The 21559-nt window shown below is 44.9% G+C and overlaps 1 protein-coding gene across 1 annotated transcript in view; it reads right to left on the bottom strand.

Annotated features, from left to right (window-relative positions):
• Positions 1-21559, bottom strand: part of CSMD3 (CUB and Sushi multiple domains 3) — a 1325501-nt gene that overhangs the window by 413759 nt on the left and 890183 nt on the right. Inside the window, exon 23 of the mRNA XM_014603846.3 lies at positions 16859-17028. Within this exon, the coding sequence (XP_014459332.1) occupies positions 16859-17028 (170 nt within the window). The remainder of the gene's footprint in view (positions 1-16858; positions 17029-21559) is intronic.

Genomic DNA, 21559 nt, shown 5'->3' with positions numbered 1-21559 from the left:
GTTGCCAGGTCTTTGTATCACTTTCTATTTTAGTCACCTTGCCTTTCTTATATTTCATTCATGCCACATAAAAAGGAAATGAATATGGCTAAGAAGGAATCAACATATATTATTTGCACTGTTACTACCAAAAGTTGACCAATAATTTTCCATGTTGCAAGGACAATGACAGTAGACTAATGGCATGCTCCTTATTGTTTATGCAGCAGAAACAGTGATTTAAGATGAAATTCTGACTCCAATGAACTCAAAAAAGATATGTTATTGACTTCCAAGAAGCCAGTATTTCACCCGAAGAGTCCAGTCCAGAGGTCCTGACTGAAAGTGGGCAGAATTGTATTATTACAATTAATATTACTATTACTATTTCCTGTGCCAGGAGTCTGGTCACCATGCTGCCCCACCCCTGCTCTGCTCCTGGAGGCAGTGGGACCAGCCACACACACCCCAATCTGGGCTGCTCCCCGCACCTGGGCCAGGCAGGACCAAGGGGCCCACCACAGGCTGGACAAAATCCTTCAGTGGGCTGAATCTGGCCTGTAGGCCATATTTTGCCCACCCAATATTCCCGTATGACAAGGCCCTTATTTTGAAAAACTATGTTGAATCAGTCTGTCTTTAACAAATGGACATAAAAATGTGTAGCCAAGTAAAAACACCTGTTCTCCCACGATATAACTCAAGTATGTCAAACATGTGGCCCATGGAACCACTTCATCTGACCCACTGGTTGTCTGGCAGGCTACCAGATGTTGCATGCGGTTAGTGCAGCATGGTCTGCCAAACAACAACTGTGGACCAGAATGAACACACACCAAAAATTTATCAAACACCAAAATACCCATTTACCTATGGGTGCACACTTGTCACAGAATAACCACTCTCTCTCCAGTCTCTCAGTTCTAATCCTCAAAGGGAATTTACAAAACACCTTTTGTAGATGAGTCTACTAACTTCACATCATAAATCTACTGGATACAAAATAATCTTGGACTAAATATAGACATTGGATTTATGGCACATTATAAACTTCCTGTCATCTGATAACCCCAGGTAACCTGTCTGAACTTTACCAGTTACATACTATCACCACTTAAAATTCCCCCTTGTTCCCTCCCTCCCACTACAGCTACCTGTCTCATTAACTATTGTCCCACAGGGCCTGTGACCCTCACTGATATTCATTTGCATTTTTACAGACCTGCATTTTGCATACTGGCTTCTATTTCACCCAGGAGAAAGCACAAAGCAACAACAAACTCTCCCTGTGCCTGAAGAAGGGTATTTGTACCCAAAAGCTTGCAAAGAACAATTCTGCCAACTATTTGGTTGCTCTAAAAAAGATATTGCTTTTACCCAAAGAACCTTGTCTGCCTATGTTTTTAAACCAAAATGGCTACAACCAAGAATCCTAGTTGCAGTATCAACACCTGTGTGTCCACATTGTGCATGGAATAGGATGGGTAAATGGACATAAGTGCCAAAAACATCAGTTATTTGTCTGGGTAAGTGCCACTTGTGCATGTAAAGTGTGACAGGACTCTGGCCCAACTGTCCATCTCTCTAACAGTGACAAGTAGTAGAAGTTTTAGAGGAAGAGTATTAGAAAACAAGAGTGTGCAGAGTGTTTTATTCCCTGTCATATCCTCACAGTTACCAGAAGTAGGTTACATCCATAACTATTGTGTTTAATAATTTCTGATAGAGCTATCTTCCATAAACTGGATTCATAATTTTTGAACCATAACAAACCAGTGGCAATTAATTCAAAATATTAAGTATGTTTTATGAAAAAAAAAGTTTTTTTTTCCTTTGGTTTATTTTAAACTTGCTGCCTGTAATTTCACGACACAGCAAATAACAGTGCATCATTCCCTTTGCTCATGATTTCATACACCTCTATCATATTCTCCATCAGATGTCTTTTTCTTTCTCAGTTGAATAGTCCCACAGTCTTTTCCAACTCTTTTTTATACTTGTAATTTTCTCCGTTCCCATACTCCATACCTTAATTTTGTATATATTATTTTACACATATACTGTGTGCAGTTCTTGCCATCCTATTTATTCATTTATTATTAGATGTATATCCTACCCTAAGCAAAGGGCTTGGAGTGGCAGTACTGAAATGTAGGCCCACAGTGGATTTATATAAACATACAATATTTTTGCAGTTTTCTTTTCAATACCTTTCCTACTCATAGATAAGATTTTATTTACTTATTCATTACTGTTGAACACTAGGCTGATATTTTTAGGGTGCCCTCTATTTTCAACTTCCCTCTGTAGCAAAGGAGAACAATACTTCTCCATCTTCTTTAGATCAAATATTTGAAAACTGCTACCACAATCTTTCTGTTGTTACTATTATTTCATAGATTTTACAGACATTAGGGCTGGAAAGGACTTTACAAGATCATCAGGTCCAGCCCCCTGCTCAGGGGGCAGGAAGTCAGCTAGGGTCAAAGGATCCCAGCAAGATAAGCAGCCAAATGTTTCTTAAAAGAATCCAGAGTAGGTGCTTGCACCACCTCAGGGGGGAGTCTTTTCCAGGCCTTGAGGGGCTCAGACAGTAAAGAAGCTTTTCCTTATGTCCAGCCTAAAACAGTCTTGCAGGAGTTTGTAACCATTGGACCTTGCCATCCCTTGGGGTGCTTTGGTGTACACTAGATCCTGATGCATATCCCTTAAGTACTTATAGGCTGCCACCAAGTCACCCCTGAGCCTGCACTTCTCCAGGCTGAAGAGTCCCATGGATCTCAGCCTCTCCTCGTAGGGCCTGTTCTCTTGCTCTCTGATCATCCACGTAGCTCTCCTCTGGACTCTTTCAAGCTTCTCCATGTCCTTTTTGAATTGCGGAGCCCAGAACTGGATGCAGTACTCCAGCTGCGGCCTCACCAAGGTCGAGTAGAATGGGAGGATGACATCTTGGTACTTGCTTGAGAAGCACTGATGGATGCAAGCCAGAGTTTTGTTCCCTTTACCAGCTGCGGCATTACATTGTAGGCTCATGTTCAACTTGTGGTGAATCATAACCCCCAAGTCTCTTTCAGCTGTGGTGCTAGCGAGTGCAGCACTGCCAAGCCTATAAGTACTATGTGGGTTTTTCTTCCTGAGGTGGAGCATCTTGCATTTCCCAGTATTGAATGCTGTCAGGTTTTCATCCACCAACTTTGCAGGCCTACTGAGGTTAGCATGGATAACCAGCCTATCTTCAAGTGTGGACACGGTTCCCCAAAGTTTAGTATCATAAGCGAACTTAGCCAGGGCACGTCTAACACCAGAATCCAGATCATTTATAAAGATGTTAAAGAGTCCAGGTCTGAGAAAGGAGCCTTGAGGGACACCACTGGTCACTGAAAGCCAGTGCCATTTCTCTATATAGTTTCATGTATTTGTCTTTGTTGAATTTTATTCTGTTGCCTATTGTCCAATTCTTACATTTATCAAGATTCCTTGGAGTTATAACCCTATCTTCCAAGGCACTGGAATTTATGTCATCTGCAACTTAAATCAAGTATCCCTGCAACTAAATCATTAATAACAATATTAAGCAAGTCTCAATGTAAAATAAAGCTGTATGCAATCCCACTGAGACCTTCTGCCAGTCTGACATCAATAAATGTATAACTACTTTTTGCTTGTGCTTATACATCTAATTTTGGGTCTATTTAATAGTGATTCTCTCTAGCCTACATTTTTCCAACTTATGAATATGGCATTATAAAGAGTCTTACTTACTAAATTCTAGGTATATTATATTCACTTATCCACTAAACCCTGTCAAAAAGATAAATCAATTTAGTTGGGTGTGATTTGTCCTTCTTACAATCCACATCGGCTGTTAATGATCACTTTTTAACCCTCTAAATATTTATAAATTAATTGGTTTACACTTTGTCCCTATGACTTCTTAGATGCTATGTTATCCAATTTCCTGTGTTTCCATTTTCAACTGTCATCCAAGAGCCGAGCTTCCAATGTTACATTCTTTAGGATCTTCCATCCTGCTTAGACTTCTTTTTATATCCCAGTCCATAGAATGTTATTTACTGTTTTCCTGAGTCGGGTGACATTTTCCCTTCAGATATCATATAATCATAGATTCATAGAAAATTAGGTTTGAAAGGTACCTCAGGAGGTCATCTAGTCCAACCCCATGCTCACACCAGGCCCATCCTTAACTGTATCATCCCAGCCAAGACTTTGTCTAGCCAGGTTTTAAAACCTCCAAGGATGGAGATGTTACACCCCCTCTGGGTAACCTGTTCCAATGCTTCATTACCATCTTAGTGAGAAAGTTTGTCCTAATATCTAACTTAGACTTCCCTTGTTGCAACCAGAAACCATTACTTCTTGTTCTGTCATCTGCTACCACTAAGAACAATTTTGCTCCATCTACTTTGGAACCACCGTTAAGGTAATTGAAAGCTGCTATTTAAATCCCAACTCAGTATTCTCTTCTCTCAACTAAATAAGCCCAGTTCCCTCAGAGTCTCCTCAGAAGTCATGTGCCACAGCCCAATAACCATTTTTGGTGCCCTCCACTGGAGTCTGTCCAATTTTCCTACATCTTTTCTTTAGTGTTGGGTCCAAAACTGGACACAGTACTCCAGATGTGGCCTCACTAGTGCCAAATAGAGTAGAAGAATCACTTTCCTTGATCTGCTGGCAATGCTCCTACTAATTCAGCCCAGTATGTTATTAGCCTTCTCTGTAACAAGGGCACACTGCTGACTCATATTTAGCTTATTGTCCACTCTAACCCCCGGGTCCATGCCTGTAGAGCTGCTGCTTAGCCAGTCAGCCCCCAGAGTGTACCAGTGCATAGGATTGTTCTTTCCTAAGTGCAGGACTTTACACTTTTCCTTGTTGAACCTCATGAGATTTATTTTGGTCCAATTTTCCAATTTGTTGTGGTCTCTGAATCCTAACCCTACACTCCAGCATATCTATCACTCCCTCACAGCTTGGTGTCATCTGAAAACCTTCTGAGGGTGCACTGTATACCATCTTCCAGGTTGCTGATGAAGATATTGAACAAAACAGGCCTCAGGACTAACCCCTGGGGCACTCCACTTGATAGCGGCTGCCAACTAGACATCGAGGCATCGGTTATTACTCTCTGAGCCTAAGGCTTCAGCCAGTTTTCTATACATCTTACAATCCATTCATTCAGCCCATACTTCCTTAGCTTGCCTGTGAGAATGTTGTTGGAGACTGTATCAAAAGCCTTGTTAAAGTCAAGATATATCATGTCCACTATCATGTCCACTTCCTATATCCACAGAGCCAGTCACTTTGTCATAGAAGAAAATCAAATTGGTCAGGCATAATTTGCTCTTGTGAATCCATGCCAACTATTCCTGATCTCCTCTGTTGCAGGGCACTAAGGTGTGCCTACTCCTTTAATGGCAGAAGCAGCCTAGCCGGGGTGGTCCTAGAGACTAGGTAGAGCTCCACAGCTTCAGGTTGCCTGAGCAACAGACTAATGAGGTAATTAGCCAGCACCTGCAGGCAGTCAGCTGACTGGAAGGAGACAGGGCCCTGGGTACATACAAGCCTAGGACTAGGACTGGCAAGGTTCACTCTCTCTGACAACTGCCAGAAGAAGCTCCTGCACAAGAGATTTACCTGAGATATTTTGCTGCCCTTTTTGCTACCTCTGAATACAATAAGACTCCAAGAGCTTATAAGATAAGATACCCAGCGCTAGGATGCACGCTATGTAAGGGGAAAAGTTTGCCTTCTTAAATGGGCAGAGTGCAGCCTCTTTTGGTTATTATTATGTTATAGCACAGGGACTTATGTTTATGTTATTGTTTGTACTAAAGGTTTGGAATTAGACTATATAAGGGGAGGTAAGGAGGTCTCATTAGTGCCCAGAGTGGGCACACAATCATCTTGAGCCCTGCTAGAAGTGGGCACAAGCCCCTAGCAGTTAAAAAAGCCTGCAACAGGCAGTGGGTATGAGGCACAGTGCACACAGGTGCCAGACGGCCCAGTGCCAAAGAGGCACAGCTAAACAGGGGCCGGGGGGCCTGGCACCAGACGGGCACTGAAGACAGGGACCAGGAACTCAGTGACAGGAACAGACCGAGTTGAGCTAGGGCCTCAGAGTCAGGTCCAAAACAGTGGGCCTAGGCTAGATGGCTTAGCCAGATTAAAGGGGCCAAGACCTAGTAGGAAAAGACCCCAACATGGGGCACAACATCTGAGTAACACCTGTAAGGCATGGCGCATTGTAAAGGAGAGGTTTAGAGTAATGCAAATAGCCCATACGGCTTGAAGTGCCCTGTGTGGCACAGTACTGAAGAGAGGTCCAGTGAAGGGCTCAAGTACCAGTCAGTTCTAGTGAGGTTCAGTGGATTGGGGCCATGCGAATGCCCGTGGGCAGCCTCCTAATGTATTTTATCAGCAAGATGTGGCAAGTGAGACAAGTGGAAGCCCTCTGGGTGGAGCTGACACGGTCACAGAACCACCAGAGGCATCATGGCCACCCCTGGGGATTCCGCCCCTTGACAACCTCCTTCTCCTCCAAGTGCTTAGAAATGAATTCCTCGAGGACCTGATCCACTATTTTTCCAGGGACGAGGTGTCAATGGCCAGTCAATAGTTCCCTGATCCTCCTCCTTCCCTTTCTTAAAGATAGGTACTCTTTCTTTTTCCATTCATCTGGGACTTTTCCTGTTTCCCATGAGTTTTCAGCAGCTCTGCAATCACATCAGCCAACTCCATTAGGACCCTTGGGTGCATCACATCCAGGGCCATGGACTTAAATCATAGAAACATCTTGACTTGGCATGTTGGTATGAAATAAATCTTTTTTTTTTTTCTTTCAAAATCACATTTTTATTTCTGTAATATTACAATATGCAACTTTAAATTGTGAAAAAGAAACAAACAGTTTTGAATCTATAGAATTTGGGCAGGACAATAAGGAATAGGATTAAATTTCAAGAAAGGAAATGTTAATTCAATATGAGGAATAATGTTGTCACTATAATGCTGGCTTAATATTGGAAAACTATAGGGTTCTTTGTGGTAACCTCATCATTTGAATTTTTTTTTTTTATTTTTTCTTTCTTTTGAGGTCAAGTTATAGAAAAATTTGGCTGGGATAGCTTAGATAGGAATGATCTGGCCTTGAGCAAAAGGCTAGAATAGATGACCTCTAAGGGCTCATCCATATATGCAGGCACATGCACTTGCAGCAGCTCAAACAGAAGCAGCACAAATTTGGGTTGGAGATGTTTGCCTCAGCGCACGTGCCTGAACATGCACTTTGGTGTAGGGCAAGTTGTGCCACTTGTGGCAAACTGACCCTGCGCAGTTCCTCCTGGGTCTTCAGCACCTGTGCTGGCCCCAGCACTATAAAAACATGCCCTGTGCTAGCCCCAGAAGTACAAAAACATGCCCTGAAGAGCAGTTCAGTGCTACTTACCCTCAAGAGTTTCTGAGGTCCAGACACTTGATATCTGGGGACACTACCCCTTGTGCCAGCTGGACTGCTGAAGGAGCCCTAACCTGGAGTGGCCCCTGCACCATCTACCCACTGCAGCAGTCTGGCAGTGGGGGCTGCTGCCTAACTATGACCTGCTGCCACCTGTGACAGCATCCACCCTCTTGGACCTGCAGCCCCATGACTGCATGCCTACCAGACCCAGATGGAGTGCCCCTGATCTGCCATCTGGGCAGCTATTGCCTAGAAGATGTGCTCCTTGTGGTGGCCAGCTTTGAACTGTCAAAGGATATACTCTTGGCCCCAAATGTCCAAGAGGAACGGCTGGGGAGTTCCCTTCTTGAAGCATACATACAGGCTGGGGAGTTCCCTTCTTGAAAGCACAGAGGCAGAAAGGGATCTTGGAGTCATTATTGACTCCAAGATGAACATGAGCCGCCAATGCCAGACCGCAGCCAGCAAGGCCAGCCATTCCTTGTCATGCATCCAAAGGTGCATCTCAAGCCGGTTCAGAGAAGTGATACCGCCCCCACCCTCTATGTGACTTTGGTCAGGCCACAGTTGGAGTACTGGGCAGCGCACTTCAAAAGGGATGTGGCCAACCTAGAGAGGGTTCAGAGGAGGGCCACTTGCTTGGTGAGAAAGCAGCAAGACAGGCCTTATGAGAAGAGACTGAAGGACCTGAACCTGTTCAGTCTCAGCAAGAGGAGGCTGAGGGGGGACCTGGTGATTGCCTACAAGCTCATCAGGGGGGATCAACAGCAAATAGGCAGAGCCCTTTTCTCCCCAGCACCACCCGGGCTGACAAGGAACAATGATAATAAGCTGATGGAGAATAGGTTTAGGTTAGAGATCAGAAGGCAATATTTTACAGTTAGGGCGGCCAAAATCTGGAGCCAACTTCCCAGAGAAGTGGTCCTTGCCCCTACCTTGGGCAAATTCAAGAGGAGGTTGGATGATCACCTGTCTGGGGTCCTGTGAACCCAGCATTCATTCCAGCCTGTGGCAGGGGGTCAGGCTAGATGATCTGTTCAGGTTCCTCCTGACCCTAGCTACTATGAAACTATGAAACTCATCTGCCCTGCAGCTGGGACCCCAGTGATGGCCCCAGACAGGCTCCTCTGCCCGGGTCTTGCCACTTGTCTCACCAACAGAGATCCTGGTGTTCCCTGTTTAAAAATTGCAATTCTCTGATAAGAAACCCAAATTCTCTCATTAAAATACCCGAAGTAGTGTTCTTTTGCTAATAAAATAAAGACCACTTATAAACAGAGCTCAGTTGGGCGATGTTTTATTGATATATTTACATGTTTAAAGCAATTTGGAAGCCTACCAGTGTCTCTATCGTCATAATAATACAGATTCTAAATATGTATGCACTTTGGCATTTACTTTTGGGTTTTCGGTCATAGAAAAATCAGATCTGCCCCTACCCTCTTCGCTCACCAGATTGTGTGGTGCTAAGCAACACTGATATGCCAGTGCCCTGTCCCTGCTCTTGCCCCTCACTCTCAACCCACAGCCCCTACCCCCCAGTTCCCTCACTCCTGACTCATAGCCCCTGCCTGTTCCCACTAACTCACTCCCAGGCACGGCTCTGTCCCAGCACCAGGACATGAGTCCAGCTGCAGCTGTCCCACCCACTGCCTCGTGGTTCTGAGCAGTGCCAACCCTTGCTGTTCTGCTTCCTGCCCCATCCTGGGAAGCCCTCAACTGGAGATCAGGGACTGAACTAGAACCTTTACTCCTAGGCTGGCCTTCCCCTGCACAGATTGCTCGAGGGAGGCAGGGGGGCTCTAAGTCTGCCTTTGGCGGCATCTCCTACCTGAAGCACCTCCCCCACCCCAACCTCCCTCTCTCTCTCTTACACAGCCCTGATGCCACCTTCACCCCTCCTCACAGCCCATCACACTCCCCAAGTGGCTCTTGGGATCAGGAGCCGCCCCCCACCCAACTCAGCTACATCCCAGTGTGGTGTGAGCACAAGGCAGGGCTGCAGTGTGGCAGTTGCCCCTAAAGCTGCAGCTCCCACCAGCAGGTCCTGTCCCATTTCATGTAGCTGGCTGGGCATGCAGGGTGTGAGATTTGTGGTGGGGATATGGGGTTTGAGGGGGGAAGGGGTGTTGGGGTGGGGGTGGGGTTTGTGGGGAGGGTTGGTGGGTTTCTGGGTGGGTGTAGGGTTTGTAGGGGTAAGGGTTGGGGGTATGAGGCTTGTGGCTGGGTATGTGGGTGAAGGGTTTGAAGGGGTGGCTTGGAGGTGTGGGGTTTATAGATGGATTGTAGGTAGACTGTGGGGGAGGGGGGGAGCTGCGTAGGACAAGCTGTTCAGGAGAGGTGGATCACCTGTCCCCCTCAGGGCACAGCCTCCTTGCACATCTCACAGACTGCCCCCCCCCGCCAAAAGGGGCCAAATCTTCTCCCCATAGGGGCCACAGCCCTCCCCCCTGCATCAACAGTGGCCATGGGTGCTCCGGATTCACTGCTGCCAGAGCCCCCCATGGCATGACACAGCCCCAGCTGCCTCAGACCCAGCACTGCCTGTGCCACTTGCCACAGGCTCAACCTGGCATGGCACAGAGCCATGTGCTTTTGGACAGTACCAGGTCACTCAGGCTGTCACCTGGGGTCCTGGCATTGTTTTCAGGGACCGCACGATGTGCCAGGTGGGGTCCTGCATCCACATGTCCTGGACATGTCCTGTGGAGGCAGGACCCAGTCCAAAACGTCACATGGACCCTGTAAGCGATGCTGGGCCCCCAGTGACAGCCTGACTGGCTTGGTTCTACCTGAAGATTAATGGCCCCATGCTGGGCCCGTGACAATCAGCACAGGCAGTGCTGGGTCTGAGGCAGCCGGAGCCGTGCTATGCCACAGGGGAGCTCTGGCAGCAGCAGGCCCTGAGCACCCACAGTTACTGCTGCTGCAGCATTGAGGGGGAGGGTTGTGAGCCCTGCAGGGGACCCACACCCCCCAACCAGCCCACCCCACCTCCACACAACCTTCCTACCCCCACAGCCCCCCCTACAATCCCCCTTACACCCCCCAGTGTCTACTTACCAGGGACAGTGACTGGGTCACACCTGCTTGCCCCCCACCCCGCCCCACACATGGAGGGAGCATGCTAGGGCACCAGGAGCACTATAGAGATCTCTGGAGGAGCCAAGTCTCTTTGACTCAGGGCATAGATTCATAGATGTTAGGGTCAGAAGGGACCTCAATAGATCATCGAGTCCGACCCCCTGCATAGGCAGGAAAGAGTGCTGTGTCTAGATGACCCCAGCTAGATGGTTATCCAACCTCCTCTTGAAGACCCCCAGGGTAGGGGAGAGCACCACCTTCCTTGGGAGCCTGTTCCAGACCTTGGCCACTCTAACAGTGAAGAAGTTCTTCCTAATGTCCAATCTAAATCTGCTCTCTGCTAGCTTATGGCCATTATTTCTTGTAACCCCCGGGGGCGCCTTGGTGCATAAATACTCACCAATTCCCTTCTGTGCCCCCGTGATGAATTTATAGGCAGCCACAAGGTCGCCTCTCAACCTTCTCTTGCGGAGGCTGAAAAGGTCCAGTTTCTCTAGTCTCTCCTCGTAGGGCTTGGTCTGCAGGCCCTTAACCGTATGAGTGGCCCTTGTCTGGACCCTCTCCAGGTTATCCACATCCCTCTTGAATTGCGGCGCCCAGAATTGCATGCAGTACTCCAACTGCGGTCTGACCAGCGCCTGATAGAGGGGAAGTATCACCTCCTTGGACCTATTCGTCATGCATCTGCTGATGCACGATAAAGTGCCATTGGCTTTTCTGATGGCTTCGTCACACTGCCAACTCATGTTCATCGTGGAGTCCACTAGGACTCCAAGATCCCTTTCCAAAAGGCATGGTGTGGGACTGTGCCTTGCCCCACTTTTTCTCTGTGCATTTTTTTTTTTTTTTTTTTTTTTGTTAATACCTGGATTTCCAGGTATCAAATTTTGAGCTCATGCCACAAATATGTAGCACAGGGAACATTTTTTGGTTCTCTGCAAACATGGTTCTCAGCCTCTAGCACCATCTCATGCTGTTTTGAGACACCCCAAGAGGCACATGTGTGCTCACCTGGAAACACACTTCCAGGGTCATCTTTCAGCCTTATTTTTACCAATTCAAACAAACTTTATTTCCAGAATTTTCTTTATCTGATATTCAACATATCTAAGTTTCATTTCTTGCTGGAATGAAAACAAAATTCCAATCTTTCATGTAACAGCTTCCATTCTCTACACAGCTCTGGTTTTCATCCTTCTTTTGAGTCTGTGGCTCCTTCCTACTCAGTTTTGCTTCTTTCTCTGCATCTTATACTACCTGAATTTATACACTGAAACATCTTATCCTTGTTAATAATAACAGTGTGTTTATTTTGAATTATGTTGTATCAATAGCATTATATTTTTATTTAAATCAATAAAAACCCTCCTTTTTCAGGATAAATATTTTAATACTTTTCATGCAAACATGAATGCCTTGTGGGAAGCCAGGGAGTCTGTTGTTTTTCTTTTCTTTTCTTTTTTTTAAAAGAAGGAATCAGGGCATAAGAATACCTAATAATTTGGAAACTGTTCATGTCTACTTTTCCTCTATGTTTGCCACCCCAACAAGTCACTCTCAAATTTAGAATTCTGGAATCATTACAGTGCACAAACTCAGTCATCAGCACAATTAAAAAAAAGGAAACAACTGCTTTATATAGTCACTAAAGACTGATTTAAATTAAATGACATGCAATAACTATAGGGATCTAGCCTCATCTATATGCCCCCATGCAACCTTCATTAGCATTCAATCAAGATTTGACAGTGCCACAAGCAGAATACACTTATATGAAATTATGCTTACTATGTTATATATTTGTTGTATTTCTAATGGAAAATACACAAATATAATTAGCCAGTCATATCAATCATAGTCAATTACTGTGTAAATCGCACATTAAAGGAAAGAAATGTAAAGTAAATGTTCTGAAGCCCACATTCTGTACCAAATCAGTCTTGATAAATGGTTGCTCCTCCCCAGCCTGGACTGAAGATTTATGTTGTGGTATACTCTTTTCAATTGTTTTTCTGCCTCAGCAGATAGTTATAGCACTAGATTTGATTTTGATTTGTAATCCAGCAATTGCCAGATTATGAAAAACAAAATGAAAAGTCCAGAGTGCAGTCTTGCCTTTAAATCTACTATTGTGGAATGACTTTCAACTATGTCAAAGCATCCTAATAGAAGGATAGTCAAAGTACTTGGGTTTACCAGGGACCTCCATATCTAGTCATGAACAAATCAGCATTGCAGAATATTTGGACTTCTAAGGCTAACATAGGACACAATATAGGGCAAACCTCTAATGTAGACATAACTTAAAGAAACAGATGAAATATATGGCATGTCCAGAAGGACTCAAATCAAGAAAAGGGATTAGAGACAACAGGCAGAAAGAGGGAGACATTCTGGAGAAATTATATCTCCTAAAGGCTATTTCTTATGTCTTGTTTACATAGGTATATTAATTGCAATAGTTATTGCAGGACAGTTCATGGCACTCATATTTGGAGTAATCAATTTGGCTTAAGTTCACTAGAAAAAGATATTTTTATTCTGGAATTGCACGGTCCTGCATTCTGGAATTACATGGAAAGATAGAATAGTTATTATGCTTCATGTCCCATCTTAAGTAACTTCCTTTGAAGTTGTTCCTATTTTCCTTTTTCAGTGACATTACTGAAATCAGTAGAGCATTAAAATCAATTTCAAATAAACACAAGTTTAAGCTTCCAGGAAGGAAGATGTTTAAAACTACCACAAAAATGTTGGTACTATTGTCTATGTTTAAACTTGTTTACAAATTAAAATTTAGGCATAGCCCATTATTGAGACCAGAATAAGAAACTCCACATAGGAAGCAGTTGCTTCATATAAGCGTGGGATGAAAGGGCTTTCCCCACACGTTACTCACTATATCTGGGGCATGCTCCTAATGCTCCACACCTTTATCATCCCACACAACAGGACGGGAGTCCTAGGTTTTAGCCATCAATGGCAGGACTGCTTATGAATTTTACATGTATTCATTACAAAACAGAAATAAACCTGGCAGCAAAATCTGAACCTCAGGTCTGAATCATGGCTGCAAGGGAGACAGCTGCATCAAAACAGGTTCTTCTGAGGAAGATACAGATAAAGACACAACTATCTTTTAGAGAAACTACCATGTCTCATTGTTTTAAAAAAATGAACAAAGGAGGAAAAGGTAACCTTCCTGACCTATATGTGGTAGAAAAGCTCCTCATGCTGACACACTCCTGTATGCATTTGGGACATGAGGAATAGACTGGCTACACTTTTCCTGGGATAAGCTCTCCCTCATTTCTCCCACTCCCAAGTGCTGTCTTCCTTATGTCTATATAACCAAGCTCTTCTTTACTAGACTACTGACATGGGGAGAGGATTTCTACTCTTTAGACCTTGTATAAGACTTAGACCTTGTATTTAGACCTTATAAAGGACTTTGCAATTCTGCCACTTGAGTTTTTGGGCTTTTTTTTATTTGGAGGATGTTTACAGATAGCATTGCAATTGTCATACTGTAAAATAAAGAAGCAAAAACCTTCATGTAGGTAAGTTAGCTAATTTATTAAGGTTTCAAATTTGTCCATTTTATACCCAGTAGTCCTACATAAATGAAAGTAATAGTTAATAAAATAGCTAAATAATTTGTCCTAATGCAAAAATGAAACTATTTTTGAATAAGCTAAAAAGTAACGGTTGAGGAATTGTTTTTCAACTTGTTAATTAACTAAGAACTGCTTTTTTTTTCCTTTTTGCTTTATTATATTATTATCCAACTCAAACAAGAATGACTTTAATTTTTGCTATTGTAGTCATATGGACCTTTAATTCAGTAGTGTCAGTTCTAAGTGCTGGTCTGTACAGACATTTGGGAGGTCTGACTGGGCAAAAAATGGCTGGTCTGGTGTAACTTACTTCACCTGAGGAGGTGAAAAGAGTTAGATTGGTAACCATTTAGCCTGATCTAATGAAAGTCTGTACATGTTTGAAGCTCAGCCCCAGAGCTGGGTAAGCCCAGCCCCAAGCCCAACCTGCACATTTCCTATACACCCCCAGGGCTATTTTTAGCTCTGCAACTCCCATATCCAGAGATGGACAAGACTGTCCTTGCAGACCTGGCCCACCAACCTCCCCATCTCCACCGAGCTCCCACCCCCACAGTCCTGCCACACCTTGTCTCACTAACTCCCCATGGACCCACTACCTCACCCAATCCACCCACTTTTCCCCCCACCCTGATATACTTAGATTGCATTCCCAGTGCAGCTTTCAGCACAAGCTAACTTCTACCCAAGTAGCACCCGATCTCTGAACACACAGCTTAAAACAACGCATTTAATAGTAGATCTAGTCTTACAGAAATGTTTGCATACCCTTGCGATAAAGGAGGCTAGATGAGTTGGATTCTCACCAGCCTACAGTTTTGATGGGGAGCATCTTGCGGGGCTCAGTGTGGGTAGACTTTATAAATAGCTCCCCCAGTAGATGCCCTTTCACTCCAGGGGAAGATTGTAGTTTAGACCTGAGAGCAGGCCACAGAAACTGCCTCCTGATTAGATTCCCAAGAAAATTGGGTGACTGTTGTTCCCAGGTTAAGACTATAGTTTTGTTGCAAGTGTGGCTGACTGAGCCTGAGGAGAATGAATGAAGCTCTGAGAGAGCTGTGGAGAGAGAGAGCCCCAGGGTGAATCAAGAAAAAGTTCCAGAGCAGACAGAGTAAAATTTGGGGGAGGCGAGAGGGAACTGGAATGGGAGAAGAAAGGCTGGCTGTTCTGAAGCAGCGCCTACTGTGCTTTTGGAGACAATTGGCACTTTGATAACCCCCTTCTTTAAAGAAGAAAACACTCTCCCTCCTTCCCAAGGGCTGGCCAGAAAAGGAGCTCCCAAAGGTCGGGGTGCTCTGGATCACTAGGGAAGCCAGGGGCTGAGAGAAGCTTGGGTCTCAAAGCCAGGTGCTTACCCCTTGGGAAGCCACACCAGGGCTGGCTGCAAGAAGGTCCTGTCAAGGAGAGGTAGACCAAATAAGACTGCTTCTTTAGGCAGTCTGAAGGAAGAGTTTTCCCCTTCCCCTTTGAAAAGAGGCAAGGTGACCCTTTTCCTTTTTCATTACAACCCATAAAAACCATTTTGCTAACATCTACACGTACCTATAGAAGGGGACTCAAAAGTGGGTAAGTGGTCTCACTTGGGCATAACAAAATGATTCAGAAAGAACTCTTCTCATTTACATTTTTGCAGTGTTTTACAAGACATAAGTCTTTTTATAATCACATTAACATTTTCTCAGTGTTAGAAAAGACATCCGTCTTTTTATGAACATTCCACCCCTGAGAAATCTTGCAGGTGTTCTGGGGCAGATACACACCTCCTCTGCCAGAATTGTTTGGTACAGTATAATTCAGCTGTTTCACCAGTTTCTTTAGAACAAAGATGTGATAGTTCAGAGGTAAATGAGCTCTTTGTACAACACATTTACAGGAGCCTCAAAGGGTATGTTGTACTTAGCTAACATATCATACATTATTTAAAATTAATTACTGGTATGTAATTGTCAAGCATTATGTTCAGATGGAAAGTGCAGGTTTTGCGACTCTATTAATGAATCTATATAAATAAAATGTAATTAAAAACTAACTCTCTGGAGGTGCTATCTTGCATCAAATGTATAATTTAAATGTTAATATTGGACCTTATCCTTAAACGTGCAAACAGCCAGCTATAATTCTATGACTTAACTGAGAATTGACTTCAATTGGATTTGATAGTGCCTGGCTTTTTGTGGAAGATGATACATTACACATAAATTCAGAACCACTATAAGTACGCTGCTTGTTTGAAAATTAAAAACAATATACACTTAGCTTCTGGATATAATTTGGCAGGAAAAAAAGAATCACTTCCTAAACCAGAACACAACTTTTGAAAAACTAGAAGAAAAACATAAATTATAAGAAGCAGGCCTGCCTGTTAAAAGATCAATGTGCAACCTGGGAAGTAGGAATCTCATATGCAAATTTCAAGCAACACAGCATGCTTATAATCTTGAAACGTTTCTATGGATACATGATCAGAAAATAGTCATGCAAAGCAATGGGGGATTGTAGATAAGACAAAAGGCTGCCTGATTCTTATTTTGTTAGTTGATTTGGGACTGGTTTAAATAGAAGATTTATCTACAGTGGTAGTACTTAATAGTTTTAATATAAACTCACCTGCAACTCTTCTGCTACACACAGATAAATGATATGATGGCATGAAAGCATTGTTTTTGAAAATAATATATTCATGTTAAAAATGACAACCTACCTTAAGAACATCTCCTTGTGCTAAGTGAAATGTTCGGGCTGAAATATTGATTCCTTTCCCTGCTTGTACCTGAATACTATAAATGCATTCATGGTTGTTTTCATAGTTGAGTGGATAATTGGGAGACAGCAATATTCCTTCGTTATTTGTCGTGGAGGCTCCACATTCAGCTGAAAATGAAACAAAATGTTGAGACATAGCTTAACATAAAATATAAATATTGTAAGCAATGGTAAGAATGGGAATGTAAATGTTATTTAAAAAATAATTAGCATTTTTCCTATATACAGCTGAGTTCTAATATAAATTCATGCCAGTGAAATATTTATTCAATTTATCTAAATGAATATGCACAGTAATTTAAATATGAGTAAATTAATAAATGATTTAAGAATAAATAATACAGGCCATTGCAATGAGTTATTGGAATATGTAAACAAGCCCACATTTGTAGGAATTCTTTTAATCCCCCTCCCTCCCAATTACTTAAAACAAAAAACAAAAACTAAAAAGGAAATAATACTACTATGAAAGTTATATTGAAGACCTACATAAAAGTAACCAAAAAAATAATAATTTCTAAGGATGAATGAATAAAACAAACATGATAGGTAGATGGTATAAATTATGGTGGAAATAAAGTGCCCTAAATATACCTAGATAAAAGAAGAAAAATAATTTAAATAATCAAAAAGTAAAAAGAAAAAAAGGAAAAAAAAAAAGGAAAAAAACCCTAATTCTCACACAAAAAATCTACAGTAATATGAATTTAAAGTTCAGTGTATCAAATAATAATTGAGGACATAATGCAATCCAATAATACTATAATTATGGCAAGGAAACAGATGGTTAAGGTTAAGCATAAAATAAATCCAGACATCCAAATTCCCAAAATTATGGGGATTACAGTGAAGGCATCCAAGAACCATAATTTTGTAGTGATTTTAAAGTGATAATCTACATTTATAATGTATTTGTAATTAAGACATTTTGAAGATGTTGTGCCAAAATACTTTAAATTGCTATTTAAAGAAATGTACCTCCCTTCCCCCTCCACACCTAACCATGGTTACTATATGCTAAAGATGACCGTATCTAGAAGGCTTTCCATATATTTGAAATTTTGAAGCAATTTTAAATTTAATCTGAAACTGAATAACCTCTATTTATAATACTTGCCTCTGGAATAATTGCACAACCCCTAAAATGTATTTTATGCTAAATATCTAATTCTAATATGTATTCTCTACCTTAATACTTCTAAATAAACTTTTATTAGGTAATTTCTTTAATTTGTCATGTTCAACTCTGAACAACAAGCTACAAAGAAAAATACCAGTTTGTATTTGTAATGCTATGAGGTTGTTTTCAACATTAGAAATCTATGATTTGAAGAAATAAAGACACACAACCTTTTAGGGCTTGTCAACACATGCAAGCACGAGTGCTTACAGCATCTCAAATAGAAGTGGTGCAAATTTGAGCCGTGGCTTTTTGCCTCAGTGCACGTGCTTGGACATGCACTTTGTTGTGGAGAAAATTGTGCCACTTGGGGCAAAACAACATTAGCTGGCTCTTCCCAGATCTGCAGCCAGAGGGAGCTAGAGCCTGGGGCCAGCACCTGTGCTGTCCACAGCAGTACAAAAAGCTGCCCTAGCAAGTAGCTTAGGGCTACTTGCTCTCAGAAGCTTCTGGAGGAGGAGCCTCTGGGAGGAAGTTGGTCATGCCTCTTCCTGTCCCAGGCAGCTGCTGCTGTTGCTGCAAGCTTGGCCTCAGGAGCTTCTGGGGAGAAGATGGCCAGGACCTTTGCTACCTCTGGCTACTGTTAGCTGCTGGCTTGGTCTCAGAGCTTTTGGAGTAAGTTGGCCACACCCCTTCCTGCCTTGGGATGCTGCTGCTGCTGCTGCTGCCCTGCTCCAAGGGGGGGTCCTCTGCTGCATGCAGCTGCCCCTCTCAGGGAGGGGCCTACTGCACTGCACTGCACCCCAGCACTGTACCCCAGCTTCTGCACCCCTGTTTCAGCCTGATGCCTAGCCTGCTGCCAAGCTGTGTTCGGGGGTCTGTCTGGGGTGGGAGCCTGAGCTGCCTGTGGGCCTCTCCCCCACCATCACTGCTGGAGCCCAAAGGTACCTTGCCTGCCCTAGCTGCCCGGGCAGGCCACGCCCACCTTCACCTCCACTATCACCAGAAGCACAACCTGAGTGGCTGAACTGGATGGGTTCTACCATCACTACTGCTGTTGCTCTGTCTCAGGAGAGAGGGAGATTCTGTACTGCACCATCTGACATCACACCTGCACCGGAGTACTTCCTAATTGACTGACTGCTCCTACCCTCCCCCACAGCTACCTCGCTGCATCTGATCCTGATTTGTCTTCCTGCCTACTGCTCCGCTACTGAGTGCCTGGCTGTAGGCCTAAGGGGCTTCTGGACAGATCTTCCACAAACAAAGCCCCTCCAAAATTCCAGCCATCTTTTTAATCTGCCTCAGTAGCTTTCCTTGTGTGTTTTTGCCCTTGTCTGATAAGTCCTGTGTTCCACTCTCCCTGACCTGGTGTTTGTTGTGTAGCTGAATCAGCCAGAGTGAGTTTCCCCATCCTGTGTGTGTGTGTTTTTTTTCCCCGCTCCCCACATTCTCAAAGCATAGGCCTCCCAGTATTTTTCCTGTGGGGCTGTGGCTCGGAGGAGCTGCCTGCCCCTACTAGATTCACCAGCCCCATGGGATATTTTGTTTTTCTTTGTCTTCCCTGCCCTCCTGTGAAACAATGGCAAGACAGGAACCTTCTGGGGGGCAGATGCCCCCACAAAGCTTCCTGCAGCCCCCGCTATGGGGGTGGATCCCAGCCAAGCCCCCAGGGGAATGCATGTCTCTGCAGCCTCCACCCCAGAGGCAGAGTACAACTTCCTTTGGGGGTGAAAAAGACTGCAACCTCTTCTGCAGGGGCAGGCAGGATTCCAGTAGGGAGCCAACAGGGCCAGGGGGTCTCCCCTGGACAGTTCCACTCTCCCATCATTGGGGACCAAAGGCAAGGGCAGTGGGAAGGGCTCCTCTTCAGCCTCCTCCACAACTGGAAGTGAGAAGGGCAAGGGCCCTGCCCCCATGCCTAGACTACAAGTGCCTGAGGGAACCAGGTGCACTACAGCAGCCAGCACACCCACTCAGTCTGTCCCTGGACTCTGGGGGAGGAGGGGAACCACAGCTATGCACAGGCAACTGCAGGGAGACCTGAAGCCAGGGGGCCTGGACCCTCCACCGCTGGCCCTTCCAGCTCAGGTAGCGGGGCTCCCTTTCCAGCACTCACCCACGGGCATAAGGTGAATTGCCAACTGCCCAAGTGGGAGAACCTGAACTTTGAGACCTGGGTATAGGCCCTGGTTCAGGTAGTCAGGGCCCCCAAGTTCATGGTGGCCTCCCACTTCTGTGGCAAGGGGGTCTTTTTCCTTGCCTCAGAGGCTGCTGTACAAAAGGCAGTGGAGAGGGGGCTCATGGTGAAGGGCAAGTACGTCCCTCTCAAGCCTCTAGAAGAGCTGGTGACCAGGGTGGTCCTCAGCTCCATCCCTCTATATATCCCCAATTGGGCCCTGCTCCCCCAGCTCCAAACCCTGGGGAAAGTTATCTCCCTGGTGGTGGCCCTTTCACTGGGGTGCCAAGACCCTGGCCTCTGCCACGTGCGCTCTTTCTGTCACCAGGTCATGATCCAGCTGGCAGCCAGAACACAGCTGGAGTCTGAGGGGTACCTGTTAATTCCTTTTGAGGGGGCCCTGGTGAGGATTTTCTATACACTGGGGGACCTGTGGTGCTTCTGATGCCATGCCCCAGGGCACTTGCATCACGAGTGCCCCAAGGGCCAGGTGGGGAGGGCATCTGTGGGTCCCACTGGAAAGAGGGGTGCCCCTGACACCTGAGCCACAACCATGAGCCCCCCCCACCCCCATGAGCTCAAGGGACCCTGCCCCCCCAACCAAGTTTGGTGGAGTCCCAGGGAGGGCACCAGCAACCGGGGGGAGAGAGGGAGCAGAGCCCCTCCCCCTTACCTTCTCTTGCTGGTCCTCTCTGGGCGTAAAGGCAAGAGGAAGGCCCAGGCACAGCTGGAGCACTCTGATGTGGAGGATTCATCTCCCCCTCTCAAGACCACCACATGGTAGGAAGGACCGGCCCAGCCTCCAGGGGCCTCCCCAGCTGTGCCTGACACCCCACCCCTGGAAACAATCAAATGGATGATCCCCATGGAGGAGGTTTTGGGGCTGCTGGATAGTCCTGAACAGGAGCCCGCAGAGGAATCCCTTAATTCTGCTGACCATGGCCTACCCGCTGAAACATGGAGCTAGCATTGAGCTGAGGATGGCATCCCAAGTTAAGGATAACAAGAAATTGTTTTTCAGCTATATAGGGAGTAAAAGGAAGGCCCAGGGTGGAATAGGACCCCTACTAAATGGACAGAAGCAATTGGTGACAGACAGGGGGGACAAGGCTGAACTCTTCAACGAGTTATGTGACTCAGTGTTCCTGACTGAGAGGCAAGACAAGTCTCTCACTGGAATTGTAGAGAGGCAGCAGCAGGGTGCCAGACTACCATGTGTAGACCCTGAGATGGTGCAGAGTCACTTGAAGGAACTGGATGCATTTAAGTCAGCAGGCCCGGATGAGCTCCATGCAAGGGTACTGAAGGCACTGGCTGATGTCATTGGACAGCCAATGGCG

The sequence above is a fragment of the Alligator mississippiensis genome, chromosome 3 (genome assembly GCF_030867095.1).
Source record: "Alligator mississippiensis isolate rAllMis1 chromosome 3, rAllMis1, whole genome shotgun sequence".
NCBI classification, from domain to species: Eukaryota; Metazoa; Chordata; order Crocodylia; family Alligatoridae; genus Alligator; species Alligator mississippiensis.
The sequence above is the reverse complement of the archived record's forward strand: the minus strand, read 5'-3'. Positions and strand labels throughout refer to the sequence as shown.